A 14,541-nucleotide genomic window follows, 5' to 3' on the forward strand; every position below is an offset into this window, starting at 1 on the left:
TTGTAATTGTTAGAAAAGCTATATCCCAGGTGCAGTCTGAATAGAGTGTTTTCCTTCTTGATGCCCCAGGGACAGGTAGGAAGTTCCTCTATTTCTTTTCCTGCTCTTATGCGTGAGTAGGACATTAACTGTCATTCACTGGGGCTTTGGTGAGTTCTGGCTTGCAGGTAAAAAGCAAAGCAGAAATAATCCCTGGAGGTCCCCTTCCCAGAACCTGATTTGCTAAAGAAAATTTTCCAGAAAAAGAAATTTAAATGTTACATTGTAGCTAAATTTACTTTCTTAAGTTATTTTGTGGATAATTTGAAACCAGTATACTTCATAACTAATGTTTAATGTTATAACTTCCACACATTTTAATATTCACTTTAATATGAATTTGAAATACTTTGTTTAATTTTTTTCACAATAATTCCATATATTCTTTCTGTGTAAGAATTATAATGAGAAGTGTACTCTCATTATATGTAACTAAATGGAAGAATATTTAGTCAAAGAAAAACATTTCCAAGTAGTATATGGAATTTATTATATATTTATTACTTCACAATAATAAATGAGAAAGACTTATGAATATTGTAAACTAATTTTTAAAAGCAGTTGAGTTAGTTTAGGTAGTTTTTTGTGAACTTCAATAAGTGACTATGTCCTGTAAAAATGTGTCATGTCCTTATTTCTTAGAGGAGAACGGGTTTTCTTTCAGCTTGCAGTGCCAGGTCATAATAGGGAAATAACAGGAGCAGCAACTTGAAACAGTTTGTCCCATCCATACTCAAGAGTAGAGAGAAAAGAATGCATGCATGGTACTTGCTTGTTTGTTTATGCTCAGCTCAACATAGTCACTCTTATACAGTTTAGGTTCACCTGCCTAGGGAATGCTGCTCCCTGTAGTGGGCTGGGTCTTTCTATATCAATTAGTGTAATTAAGACAATCTGTCCTCCACAGCTATGCCCATAGGCCAAACCAAAGTAGACATTCTCTCACTAAGAATTTTCTCCCAGTTAATCCTAGGTTATGTCAAGGTGATGATTATAGCTGACCATCACAAAATCACCAAGCAGTTTCATCATTTGGTGAACATCACAGAACAGACTTATATATGTCTCCATCATTGGCCAGATTATAATTATGTGGTGCATGACTGTACTTTGCAAACACAAATTCAATGAATATTTATTGCCTTCTTTGAAAAACAGTGATGATAGAGATGTATACATCCGATTGCCTGCACTCCACTTTGGTAGATAATTAGCCAAGACATTTAAAAGATTAAAAGATTAAAACAAAACTATCACAGAGCAAATGTCCCCAACCTAATTTGAAAACTAACTGTGGACTCCATGGTATTCCCCTAAGACTATCTACCTTTCTCTGTATATAGAACATATTTTTTGTTTCCATTGCTGTAGAATTAGTGATGATGGGGTGCAGTTACTTCTGTACCCCTATTTTTTTTCTCAGAAAGAATACAGGAAATCTATTAAACTTCCTTATAAATCTGTGCTGTAAGGTCTGACCACTCTGAGGTCTGAACACTGGTGAATTTGCATGAAATGAAGAGTTGTTAAAGAGGAAATGGCAAGTGTGGAGTACTCCTTACCACAGTGCAGAGTCTTTCTCTTGGAAGAATGGAAATGTGGGGACACCACTTGCATTTAGCAAATAAAACAACCATCTTTTGATTTGCTTAGGTAATGTATGTCATTGAGAGAAAGCATTAAAGTTTTTAGCACTTCAGAAACTACCTGTGAATATTAACCAGATTATAACAATTATTGTTGTCCCAATTGTAACTGAAACAAATATTTTCTGTCTCATTTTATCATTTTTGAATAGATAATGTAACTAATGCAGAGGGTTGGCAAATAAATGTGACCTTGAATATTCGCCCGTCCACTGGCACTGGAGTCATGCTTGCTTTAGTTTCTGGGGACACAGTGCCCTTTGCCTTGTCCTTGGTGGATTCTGGCTCTGGAACTTCTCAGGTAACCTTATTTCCAACCTAGATGAATCTCTTTTATTTCCTGACTTGTTGACTGATTTGCAAGGAATAGACAATATTGGGGTACTGAGAAACCTTAACTTCTGGATCTTTGGTTTGGTAGATTCATACACAAGCTGCTTGGAGGTATGACAAAGTGCCTAGAACTCTACCGAGACAGAATCTGTGAAGGAGTATGGAAATTCATCTGCATATAGAATAAGGACATGATAACAGTCCACTCTCGACTGTGTAGTATACCATTGTTTGTTCTCTTTTGCACTTGTTTATCTTTTACCCTTTGAGTGATTCAGAAGAAAAGAAGAGAGAATTGAAACTGTCCCACTTGATTTCTTTTTTGCTAACTCCAGTTTAAAATTAGGGAGAAAAGGAGAGTCTTTGATACAAAGAAAAACAAACTTTCTTAGGAGATCTATGCTATTCCAATTTCTAGTAGTGCTAATAGCTTTCTGTTTATGTACTGCACGTATGCATTGCAAAAAGCTTACATTTATGCAAAGATTGGATTTCTTGTTTGAACTGTAATCAACAAAAACAGAGGGTTCACTTTGCAAATTAGAGTATAATTCGAAGTGAGTTTCTGTTAAGTAACCTCTACGCTAAGCCCCACCATCAGTTTTTCTATGTATCCCTGGCTAAACTGATCTATGTAGATCAGGCTGGCCATAGACTCACAGAAATCCACTTGCTTTCTGCCTCCCAATTGCAGAGTGCAGTGATTAAAGGAATTAACCAAATACCCGACTTGGCTTTCTCTTTTAATGACTTAAGGATATGAGTATTTGTAAAGTTAAAGATTCCCTTAAGTAATCTGCAGTCAAGAAGTATAGTCTTTTCCCTCTCACCATAAATATCTTAACCTAAGAGGCCATTTTAGACTACATTTACTGTATGGGAAGCATCATAGTATTCTCTATTTTGGTTTAATTTCCTCTTCACCATCTTAAGTTAGCAACAGAGGTCACTCCCAACAAGTCGAATATTTTGAAAGTTCCAGCAAAATAAAACACTTCTCTTTTTTGAGACTTCAGCTTCCTACTGTAAGTGAGGCTCATAATGCAGGTCTCTTTCTCAGGCCTCTTTCATCACATTGTCCTTGGTCTGTGTGATAACTTGGATGACCCTTCAATGTGTACTAAAGAACTCCAATTTCCTCAACACAAAGTTCACTCTACCTTTTTCATATGTAACTTTTGAAATTAGGGAGACTTGGAGACCTAAGTATGACTTAGGCACATCATGTTACTTTCTTCTGTTTGGCCACCCAACTCAGATGATGGAATTGAATCTTCAGAATTCAGCATATATTATGTCTTATACACAGAGCTTGTAAAACAAATTGATGCTTGAAAATTAATTATTAAAATTTAAGCAACTTTACATTTAAATGTAGAGTCTCTATCATTTTTTTCTTTTGTTGAAATTTAGGTTGGAGTTTCCAAAACACAAAGTCATCCCTAAGTGGCTTTGCCTTCAGTGTTGTTTATATGAAGTCTTTGCTCTTCTGTTTAGGACATTCTGGTATTTGTTGAAAATTCAGTAGCAGCTCACTTAGAAGCCATAACTCTGTGCTCGGAACAGCCATCCCAGCTGAAATGTAACATTAACAGAAATGGACTGGAACTGTGGACCCCAGTTAGAAAAGACGTCATTTACTCTAAAGATCTCCAAAGGCAACTCGCCATCTTGGACAAAACAATGAAAGGAACCGTGGCCACTTACCTGGGTGGCGTTCCAGGTATTTTTCTTCAGTTCTACAAGCATGTTTTGAATGAAATATCTTGTTCATAGTTCTGGCTGTCCTGGAACTCACTATGTAGATGAGACTGGCCTTTTGAACTCAGAGATCCACCTACCTCTGCTTCATGAGTGCTGGGATTAAAGACATATACTACTATGCCTGGTCAAATCAATAATATCTTAAACCTGGAATTTTAGTAACAAGGCATTGAAAAATGAAGACAAACTTGAAATATCCCTTACACTTTATGTCATTTAATCCCAGTCTCATGATAATGTTGTAAGGTAAACACTTATTGAGTTTATTCATCACTAGTATGTTTGTTTACTCTACATTTAATTCATCCATTAAGAGCATAAACCCAAATAAGCAAAAAGTTATAGTTGCTGCAACTGGGGCTTTTAAAGTTTAGTTGAGGAGGTAGACATGCAGCAACTCAGTAAAGAGGTTTCAAAATAATTAAAATTATAATGAATTCTATGAAAGCAAGTAATTACAAATCAAGTTTAGAGCATAAAAATAAGGACTTGACTTGGTGTTGAGGACAGGGCCAGGAACAATCTCTCTGAATAAAAGATCATCTATCAATTTATCTATCTCTCTGGCATTTAAAGACTTAAGTAAACTTAACTAGGTGGTAGAGATGGGTGGATACTGCAGTGTATATAGGTAGAATGGTCAGTGTGTGTGCATAGATGAATATGAGAGGATGACTAAGGCAATCTGAGACAGGAGGTAGTGCAGGATGAGTCTATAAAATGGCTAAATGGGTGACTTACAGACTTGAGTTAGGGTTTTGTTGTGGAAGACGTGAGTGTCATTACAGTGTTTAAAACAAGTTAGGGCATATAAATATTATAATTTCAAATTTTAATTCTGGATGAATAATTCCAAGTGGGGAAAGCCTAAGTATGTATAATTCAATTGAGTTCAGGGGCTATAGGATAGCCTGAGGACATAGTGATAATATTGTCAACATCACAGTACCTCTACCAGTGCATGGTAGTCTTCATACCATACAGGGTCCTTGTCTTAGTTTCTGTTTCGTTGCTGGGAAGAGACACCATGACCAAGGCAACTCTTATAAATGACAACATTTAATTGGGTCTGGTACAGGAAACATGGCAGTGTGTAGGCAGATATGGAGCTGGAGAAGTTGCTGAGAGTTCAACATCTTGAACAGAAGGTAGCCAGGAGGGGAGTATTCCACAGCCATCTAGGAGGAAGGGTCTTTTCTGCCACGAGCAGAGCTTAAGCATAGGACTTCAATGCCCAACCCCACAATGACACACTTTCTCCAGAAAGGCCATACTTATTCTAACAAAGACACACCTTCTAATAGTGTCACTCCCTACAGGCCAAACATTCAAAACATGAGTCTATAGGGGCCAAACCTATCCAATATTTCAATTATTTTATTGTTCATAATAGTGATATGGAAGGTTCACCTGGCAAAAAGGAAGCTTTGGACTAGGGTGGTAGTAGCATTCTTCATTGAATCAAGTGAATCCAATAGAGATCTAGAAGTAAAATCAGTATAATTTCATAACCAGAATACAGGTAAGCAAAGGATAACTCTGACATTAATAGTTTTGTGATAGGATTACATTTTCAAAGTGGGGAAAATTGGAGGAAACTCAGGTTCATGTTTAACTTAATATTGGACCTCTGACATTAGCATCAACATGTTACTTTAAATGTCAAATAAAAAAAAAAGGGCACAAAGATATTTAGGATCATTTTTTTTCTTTCAGTCCTGCTCATAGATTACTCTTTTTTGGAGAATTCTGAGTTGGGAATCTTAACAACCTTGATTTTTTACACTCTAAATGCTCAAGGTTAATGCCACATATGTGGACCTCCTTTCTAGTATTTTGGGGCATGGAAGGAAAGGGGTTTCAAACGTTACAGGTAGAAAAGGGATATAGAGTCCAAGTTACCAGTCTGGTTAGTTATTAGGAAGCATGACAGCAGTGAAATTGGGTGAACTGAGGCTGTATTGAGAGTTACTCACAAATTAGCTGAATGCATTTTTAGGAAATCAAATAAACAATGAATTTATTGAAAAGATATAAAAATACAAAATTTTTAATAACACAGTAGTTGAATTTAAAGAAAGATTGAGGCAAACTTGAGAGGAAACTAAAATTGAAATATTTTAGAATATAAACTATCAAACAAATATGTTATTTCTTCTTCTTTTTCAAAACTTGGTTTTTCTTTCTTTTTTTAATTTTTTCTCCATCTTTATTAAATTGGGTATTTCTTATTTACATTTCAATTGTTATTCCCTCTCCCAGTTTCCAGGCCAACATCCCCCTAGCCCCCCCCTCCCCTTTTATTTGGGTGTTCCCCTCCCCATCCTCCCCCCATTACTGCCTTCCCCCCAACAATCATGTTCACTGGGGGTTCAGTCTTGGCAGGACCAAGGGCTTCCCATTCCACTGGTGCCCTAATTAGGCTATTCATTGCTACCTATGCAGTTGGAGTCCAGGGTCAGTCCATGTATAGTCTTTGGGTAGTGGCTTAGTCCCTGGGAGCTCTGGTTGGCTGGCATCCTTGTTCTTATGGGGTTGCAAACCCCTTCAGTTCCTTCAATCCTTTCTCTAACTCCTCCATTGGGGACACCATTTTCAGTTCAATGGTTGGCTATGAGCATCCGTCTCTATATTTGTCAGGCTCTGGCAGAACCTCTCTGGAGACAGTTATATCAGGCTCCTGTCAGCATGCACTTCTTAGCCTCAGCAATATTGTCTGGACTTGGTGGTTGTATGTATATGGGCTGGATCCCCAGGTAGGGCAGTCTCTGGATGGCCTTTCCTTCAGTCTCTGCTCCAAACTTCATCTCCATATTTCCTCCTATGAATAATTTTGTTCCCCCTTCTAAGAAGGACTGAAGCATCCTCACTTTGGTGGTCTTTCTTGAGCTTCATGTGGTCTGTGGATTGTATCTTGGGTAATTCAAACTTTAGGGGTTAATATTCACTTATCAGTGAGTACATGCCATGTGTGCCTTTTTGTGATTGGGTTACCTCACTCAGGATGATATTTTCTAGTTCAATCCATTTGCCTATGAATTTCATAAAGCCATTGTTTTTGATAGCTGAGTAGTACTCCACTGTGTAAATATACCACATTTTCTGTATCCATTCCTTTGTTGAGGGACATCTGAATTCTTTCCAGCTTCTGGGTATTATAAATAAGGCTACTATGAACATAGTGGAGCATGTGTCTTTGTTACCTGTTGGAGCATCTTTTGGGTATATACCCAGGAGTGGTATAGCTGGTTTCTCAAGTAGTACTATGTCCACTTTTCTGAGGAATCTGCAGACTGATTTCCCGAGTGGTTTGACCAGCTTGCAATCCCACCAACAATGGAGGAGTTTTCCTCTTTCTCCACATCCTCGCCAGCATCTATTGTCACCTGAGTTTTTGATCTTAGCCATTCTGACTTGTGTGAAGTGGAATCTCAGGGTTGTTTTGATTTGCATTTCCCTTATGACTAAAGATGTTGAACATTTCTTTAGGTGCTTCTCAGCCATTCGGCCAAACTTGGTTTTTTAAAACAGGGTTTCTCTGTGTAGTCCTGGCTGTACCGGAACTCATCCTGTAGACCAGGCTGGCTTTGATCTCAGAGATCTACCTGCATTCACCTTCTGAGTTCTGGGATTAAAGCTGTGCACCACCACTGCTTGAATAAATTACTTATATACAAATTAGTCATGTTTAAATTGCTTTTGATAAATGATAATTAAAAGAAAATTGATTTAAAGATTTTTTTAAAAACTAACTTTTGTTTATAATATGTAGTTATTATATATACTCTTGGGGGCCATGTCATAATGAGTGATAACACTGTGGTTAAAATAATGTATATATAATGTCAGGGACATCAGCCAGGATTGAAGAGGATTCCTAAAATATGCATTTAGCTCCTAGATACAGATTTTGTCACTGTCTTTAGAAATTTTAAGGTATATATTTTTGGCATAATATGCTTTGAGAAAGAAGCACAAGAGATGTTCACTGTAAATTCAAATCCATAAGGAGGAAATGCCAAAAGAGTGGAAGGTGTCTTGGACTGTAGTTCTAAGGAGACAAAGAAGCTAAATCGACAACTAGGACAAACCCTGGTAATGGGATTCCAATGCAGCGAAGCCCAAAGGCATCAATGACCTCAAATGACTCACTTAGGAGCAATCCAAAACTTTGTTCTGCGGGACAATAGTATCACATAAAAGTCAGTCCCTTATTATGACTTGCTTTTATGCTCAGCCAGCAACTATTTCTTGATAAATATGAAAAACCAGTTTTTATTTCAGAAATTATACAAGGGTATGTTTGCCATGGCATTCTAAAAGGATTTCTAAGCCCCCACAATTTCGAGTCGAAGAGGTGGTCAAATCACTCAGAGATGTTGCTCGCATTTAAAAAGAAGCCAACATATATTATTTTATAGTAAATGTGGAATATCATAAGCATATACTCTCTCCTCCTCTTCAAGTGTGAACATTTCCCTTTAGTTTGGTTGGCAATGATAGCAGTTATGAAATCAGAAGGACTCATACGCTGACCTCCATGCCCAACATAACATTGCTGAATAGATTCACATTAGTAATTTTTCCTGTAGGAATTTGTTTGGAATTTATGAAGTCTGAATAATTCTTTTAACTGTAAACAAATGAGATGCAGAAGTATCGGGTTAATCGTCAGACACTGTTTCCACAGATATTTCCTTCAGTGCCACACCAGTGAATGCTTTTTACAGCGGCTGCATGGAAGTGAACATCAACGGGGTACAGTTGGATCTGGATGAAGCCATTTCCAAACATAATGACATTAGAGCTCACTCCTGTCCGTCAGTGAGGAAAATCCAGAAGAACTTCTAAAGTCTGTTTCCTGGGCTTCTAATCTCTCTTTTCATATTGTAATTATGCTCTTGTTCATGTTTCCATCACCAAATGGCAGGATTACATGTGTTATATGCATGTTTAAATATGATGTGGTACTTTGTCCTTCAGATTTTTGTTATATAAGTCGCATTTTTGAAAAGTCTTGTACTCACTGCTGTCTAGAAATTAAATAACAAAACACATGAAACATTTAAATTTCAATTTATTTCCTATAAATGACACGGCTTTAGTTTTTTTTTTTTTTTATTTTAAAGGTAAGATTCATCGTCATGGAACTAGTATTTAAATGTTCTGTTTTTCTCAGAAGACGAATCAGTTAAACCGAAACAAAAGCTCATGGGACTAAATGCTAACAGTTGGAGAGCGACACTGTATTTTTGTTGTTGCTTTTTGCCCACGACAGCGACAGAGCTGATAGCATACTGCATGAGAATTGGAAGGAAGGTCTCAAAGCTTTATTCTAAAGTAATTCCGAGGTGTGGGGAGCGCCTAGTTTAGGCTTCATTTTTCTTTCACTTGACTTTACACTTGAGCCAACACCTTCACCGAATTAGAGACCAGGGGCACATTTTCACTGGAGCAACACCTGAATGTTGTCTCAAAGGCATTGGTTTCTCTCCAAGACATCAGGTTATGCTGTAAGGGGGGTGTGAACATTGGGCGCGCACATCACTCAACCTAGGCTGTTTAGAGCACATAAGGTCAGAGTCAGAAAGGCAGCTGTTCTTAATGGTGGGAAGGAGAGTGAATACATCAGTAAATTCATAGTTGTCCTTCACATTGGATTTTAACAACTATAGGTGGTTTGAATGGGATTGTTGAAGTTAAAAATGTGACCAAAAGTAGATTTTTTAACAAAGCGATAATGACAAGACAGATGTTCGATAATGTTACATGTTCCAGCTTTGTAATGAAAGAAACACGAAGGTAAGATTGTCAAATATTTGCTGATAGTGCATTGCAAGTGTCAGGCTGCTTTGTCGCTCCTGAGTTGATGATCATTTCAGGTGTGTATCAGGTACGTCATTGCTATCTGAGAAATTGAATTTTATTTTACTGTAGATATTTTGCATCACATGAAACATAATAAAAGGATACATATTTTTAAAATACATGAGCAGTTTCTTCATTTTAACTACTCATAGCCTAGAATTAGATAACAGATGTCTAAGTCTTCACACAGCATAGTAGAACTCCAGCTGAAAGACTGGAAATTGGAAATCCTTGGTGAATGGTTATGTTGGTTGTAGAGTGGGGCTCAGAAAGGGAAGGAGAGCAAGAGTAAAAACACCCTGAGTACCATTAACGTGCTGCACATTGTGTGGGTTGTGGTGGGGTGCAACTTTTCTCCTGCTACATAGGATGAAGAATAGTAGGTGACTACTGATTAGGCTGGTATAAAAGAGAAGGATGGGACCAAGATGATGTCTGAGGGGATTAAGTTGGTGTTGTACAATCAAGAGAACAAATTGCATTAGGGTCCTTGGTAGTCACAAAATGCCAGGTGTAGTTCCCTGTATTTCAACACACAGAATTGGTGGAGTGAAACAGAAACAGGTAGATTACAGGGGCTGAGTGGCTGCCAATCCAGCAGAAAATACCTCAAGGTCTGGTAAGAAATAGTATCTCAAAAATTAAGAAGGCAAGCAAAAAAAGAAAGGTACCCTGTGTCTCCACATTTGCATGACCCCCACGCACTACACACACACACACACACACACACACACACACACACACACACTCAACACTGAGGAATAAAACAGTGAATATGATCAAAATACATTTTGTACATGCATGAAATGAGATAGCAAAACACAAAATTATACATAATTAGTTAAAATCTGTTAATAAAACAAAGGCACAAATAAATCACATTTTGGAGATTCTGTACTTCTCATTTAATAATGCTATACATGTAGGCAGTGCTGGAGATCAATTCCAGATTTTGTATCAGAAGGAAAAACTTTCCTATGTACAGTGAGGAATATAGGATAATATATATATATATATATATATATATATATATATATATATATAATATATATATACATATACATATTTGCGATACATACACACGAATCTAGGAAATAACACTCATCTGGGCTTGATGAACAACTCTCAGATTCGCAGTCGTTGGAGTTTCAGTTGTTTTTTTTCCAGGTTGTCTTAGGAAATGAAAGCAGTGTAGCTTCTGTCAGGGCTCTCATATCAGTCCTTCCCTCCTCAAGGAGACTGCTTTGATGGTCAGTCACACAGGTTACCTGATATAGCAATGTTCAAATTTCCAGAGACCTTATCTTTGAAAAATTGGATTGGCTATGAAAGTATCAGTGTCTACCTATTTTGTGCTTGTGTTTTCAGAGTACAATGGTAAGGTGAACTTGTCTGTGTCAGAGTCCTGTGAGGCTTTGATACATATTAATATGACCAAGATAGTGTGATAATATTGAACTATGAAAATTGCATCATTATCTCGCTCATGTACATTGAATGTTGAACTAGAGATTGTCTTGAAAAACAGGAGAGAAAAATATCTTACTTCTACTATGGTGTATTTACTCCAGAGGAGCTGACTCATGCACAAGAGATTCTAAGAGAGTCTGAGTTTGGTAAGGTCAGTAACAGAGAAATCAACCTTTGCAGAGGATTACTAAGGAGGGAGAAATGAATTCCCAATGAAAGTTTAGTGAGCTGTGGACTGAATGAAGACACATGTGGATTTCTATTAAATTTCCCTACAGTCCAGTCCTGTCTTTCCAACTGTCTTCTCTGATGCTCCTGTTCGTAAAGTACATGTGACATCTCCCTTAAAAATGGATTGTGTAGACTGACTGAGAAACAATGCCAAAGATACGAATCTAGAGAGGATGACTAAGGTAAGAAAGAGTCTGGGAGAGGTTGGTCCAGCCTGGCCATACTGATAGTATGGATGTCAAGAGGCCGTTAACCATTCCCATTCCCAGTCTTTTCTCCTTTGAAGCATGTTTAACATTCCTAGTTTCATTAGTGTTTATCTGTGAACAGAGCACAAAGCTCTCTGTGCCAACTACACAAAGTAAAAAGCAAAGAAAAAAGGATGGGAAGAAAGAAAGAAAGAAAGAAAGAAAGAAAGAGAGAGAGAGAAAACCCAACAGAAATAGACAATGGAGAAAGAGAAGGAAAGAGTAGAGAAGGGTAATAATACCTCGATAATTTATCCACAGTGAGGATGTTGATCTGTGGAGATGGTGCATTAATGGCTTAGAGGTGGAGCTAATGGCCAAGTAGCTGCTAGAGATCACAGACCATAATTTATTTTCCACCCAGGGTTTCCCTGTAAGAGAAGATAGGAAGCCATTCCTATCTAAATGTCATTGTGTGAAGACTTGGATGAACGCTGCTAAATAACTTCTCCCTCGGGCTGAAATTCCTAAGCTATGTAATAATAGAAGTCAACTGAGCCACTTGTCTCAAATCTTTTGTTCCTCTCAAGTTCAGTACTCTCGTCCAGCTCTTGTCTAACACAAACACAGATCCTGAGCACTTTCTAGATGCAAAAAGCTAGGGGGGCAATAAAAAAAAAACTCCTGTATTCATGGATTTGTGGGGAGCACACAATTTGTCAAACATTGTCCTTCTTTGGACACCTGCACTGTGAGATGGAGCAAATCACAGATATAAAGATAGCTAGATTTGGAGATGAAAAGAATGTTAGACACCCAACTCAAATGGGCAAAGTGTCTTGTGTGGTTCTTTTTAGATGTGTTAGTCAGTTTTCATTTCACAAAGCAGGTGACAACTCAGAAAGGTGTGGCTTTTAATTTAGTTTATGGTTTCAGTTCATGCTCTTTGGACTCTAGGTTTTGGGTTTGCCTGTGAGAGAGTACCTTAGGAGAAAGATGAGAAGGAGCAGGGGGTGGGCGTGTGTGGTGGCAATACACTCTCCAAGGACTCTGGTCAATAACATAGCATCATCCCACCATGTCACACTTTCTACAGATTCTTCCAACTCCTAATAATGCCGCAGGCTGGGTGTACTGATTGGTTTTATGTGTCAACTTGACACAAGCTAGACTTATCCAGAGAAAGGAGCCTCCCTTGAGGAAATGCCTCCATGAGAACTGGCTGTAGGGTATTTTCTCAATTAGTGATCAAGGAGGGAAGGGCCCAGCCCATTGTGGGTGGTGCCATCCCTGGGATGGTGGTCCTGGGTTCTATAAGAAAGCAAGCTGAGTGAGCCAGGGGAAGCAAGCCAGTAAGCAGCACCTTCCATGACCTTTTCATCAGTTCATGCCTCAGAGTTCCTGCCCTGTGTGAGTTCCTGTCCTGACTTCCTTTGGTGATGAAGAGCAATGTAGAAATGTAAGCTGAATAAACCCTTTCCTCCCCAACTTGCTTCTTGGTCATGATGTTTTGGTGGTAGAATAGAAAACATTTCTAAGACACTGGGGAATAAGCCTTGAACATATGGCCCTGATAATAATAAATGATTTAAATAACCTTCTGTTAATATCTGTAAACTATCTGATGCACCAAAAATTAATGTTTAGTGTTGATATTTATCTTATTTTTATTTGATTGCAGTGGTAAAACAACATGGCCAAAAGCAGCTTAGAGGAGGAAAGGATGATTTGGCTTACAGTATGTTAGTCACAATCCATTCCTGATGGAATTGAAGGCAGGAACTCAAATCAGGAACCTGGAGGCAAGAACCATGGAGAAATGCTACTTGCTTTCTCACAAACTCCTGCTTAGCTAGCTTTCTTTGACAGTCCAGGACCACTTGTTCAGGAAATTATGGTGCCCACAGTAGGCTTAGCCTGCCTGCATCAGTTAGGAAACAAGACAGAGCTCCACAGACAAGCCTGCAGGCCAACCTGAACTAGGCAGTTCTTCAACTGAGTTACTCAAAGTGACTCTAGGTTGTGTCAAGTTGACAATAAAAGCTAAGTAGTCAAAAGAAACTTTGTGTGCAGGGTCTGTTGGTATATGACTTTAGATACTAGGGGGTGGCAAAAGTAAGATTGTCAGAAGTTCAAGGCCAGCCTTGACAAAGTATCGAGTCACTGTTTAAAAAATAAATATGCCTGGCTGTGGGGCATATTTTTATGTGCCTTTAATCCTATCATTAAAGAGGCAGAGGCAGAGGCAGAGGCAGGTGGACATTTCTGAATTGGAGGCCTCTTTGGTCTCAAGAGTGAGTTCAAAGATAGCCAGAGCTACTCAGAGAAAACCTGTCTCAAAAAGATAAAACAAACACAACAAACAAACAAACAAACAAAACCCAATCACACATGAAAGAAAGGAGTCTGAAAAGAATGAAGAAATAAGGAAGGAAGAGGAAAGGAAAAAAGAAGGAAGAGGGTAGGAAGGATGGAAACCTCATGAATGGAGCCAGTGGATATCAGTGAGAAGTATCTCACAGGCTGTGTATGGCTACCTTCCCCTTCTCTCATGCCACACTCTTTGTTTGCCAAAGCATCCTTCTATTTAGCACCCAGTTTAGAACAGTCAAGGAACAGATGCAAAGTGAGTACTCTGTATATGTATGCCATCAACTAAGTCACATTCATATCCATATGTCAAAAATCCCAAACCCCAGAAAGGCTATATTTTGAAACAGAAGGAAGTTTTGTTTGTTTTGGTATTGAGGATAGCACATTGGATGTCACACATGGTAGACAAGGACTCCAATAACTGAGTTACAACTTAGCCTTTTATTATAATTTAGGTAAATAGTGAGATACAGAAACTTGTACATCATTTTCTGAATTTTTATTGTTTTCTTTTGCCTGTACATTTTACTATCAGAAATTTTGAATTTCTTTTTTTTTTTTTTAACTTGAGTGTTTCTTATTTACATTTCGAGTGCTATTCCCTTTCCCGGTTTCCAGGCAAACATCCC

General features: G+C 38.1%; 1 protein-coding gene across 2 annotated transcripts in view; it reads left to right on the forward strand.

Moving 5' to 3' along the window:
- The window catches only part of Pros1 (protein S), an 80,555-nt gene extending 70,786 nt beyond the window's left edge, over window positions 1–9,769 (forward strand). For both annotated transcript variants that reach the window (NM_031086.2, XM_087576964.1), the window contains 3 exons: window positions 1,838–1,986; window positions 3,516–3,741; window positions 8,473–9,769. In NM_031086.2, the coding sequence (NP_112348.2) occupies window positions 1,838–1,986; window positions 3,516–3,741; window positions 8,473–8,633 (536 nt within the window). In that variant the 3' untranslated portion in view covers window positions 8,634–9,769. The remainder of the gene's footprint in view (window positions 1–1,837; window positions 1,987–3,515; window positions 3,742–8,472) is intronic.
- The last annotated feature ends 4,772 nt before the right edge of the window (window positions 9,770–14,541 follow it).

This window comes from Rattus norvegicus, chromosome 11, assembly GCF_021556685.1.
Source record: "Rattus norvegicus strain SHRSP/BbbUtx chromosome 11, alternate assembly SHRSP_T2T, whole genome shotgun sequence".
Taxonomy (NCBI): domain Eukaryota; kingdom Metazoa; phylum Chordata; class Mammalia; order Rodentia; family Muridae; genus Rattus; species Rattus norvegicus.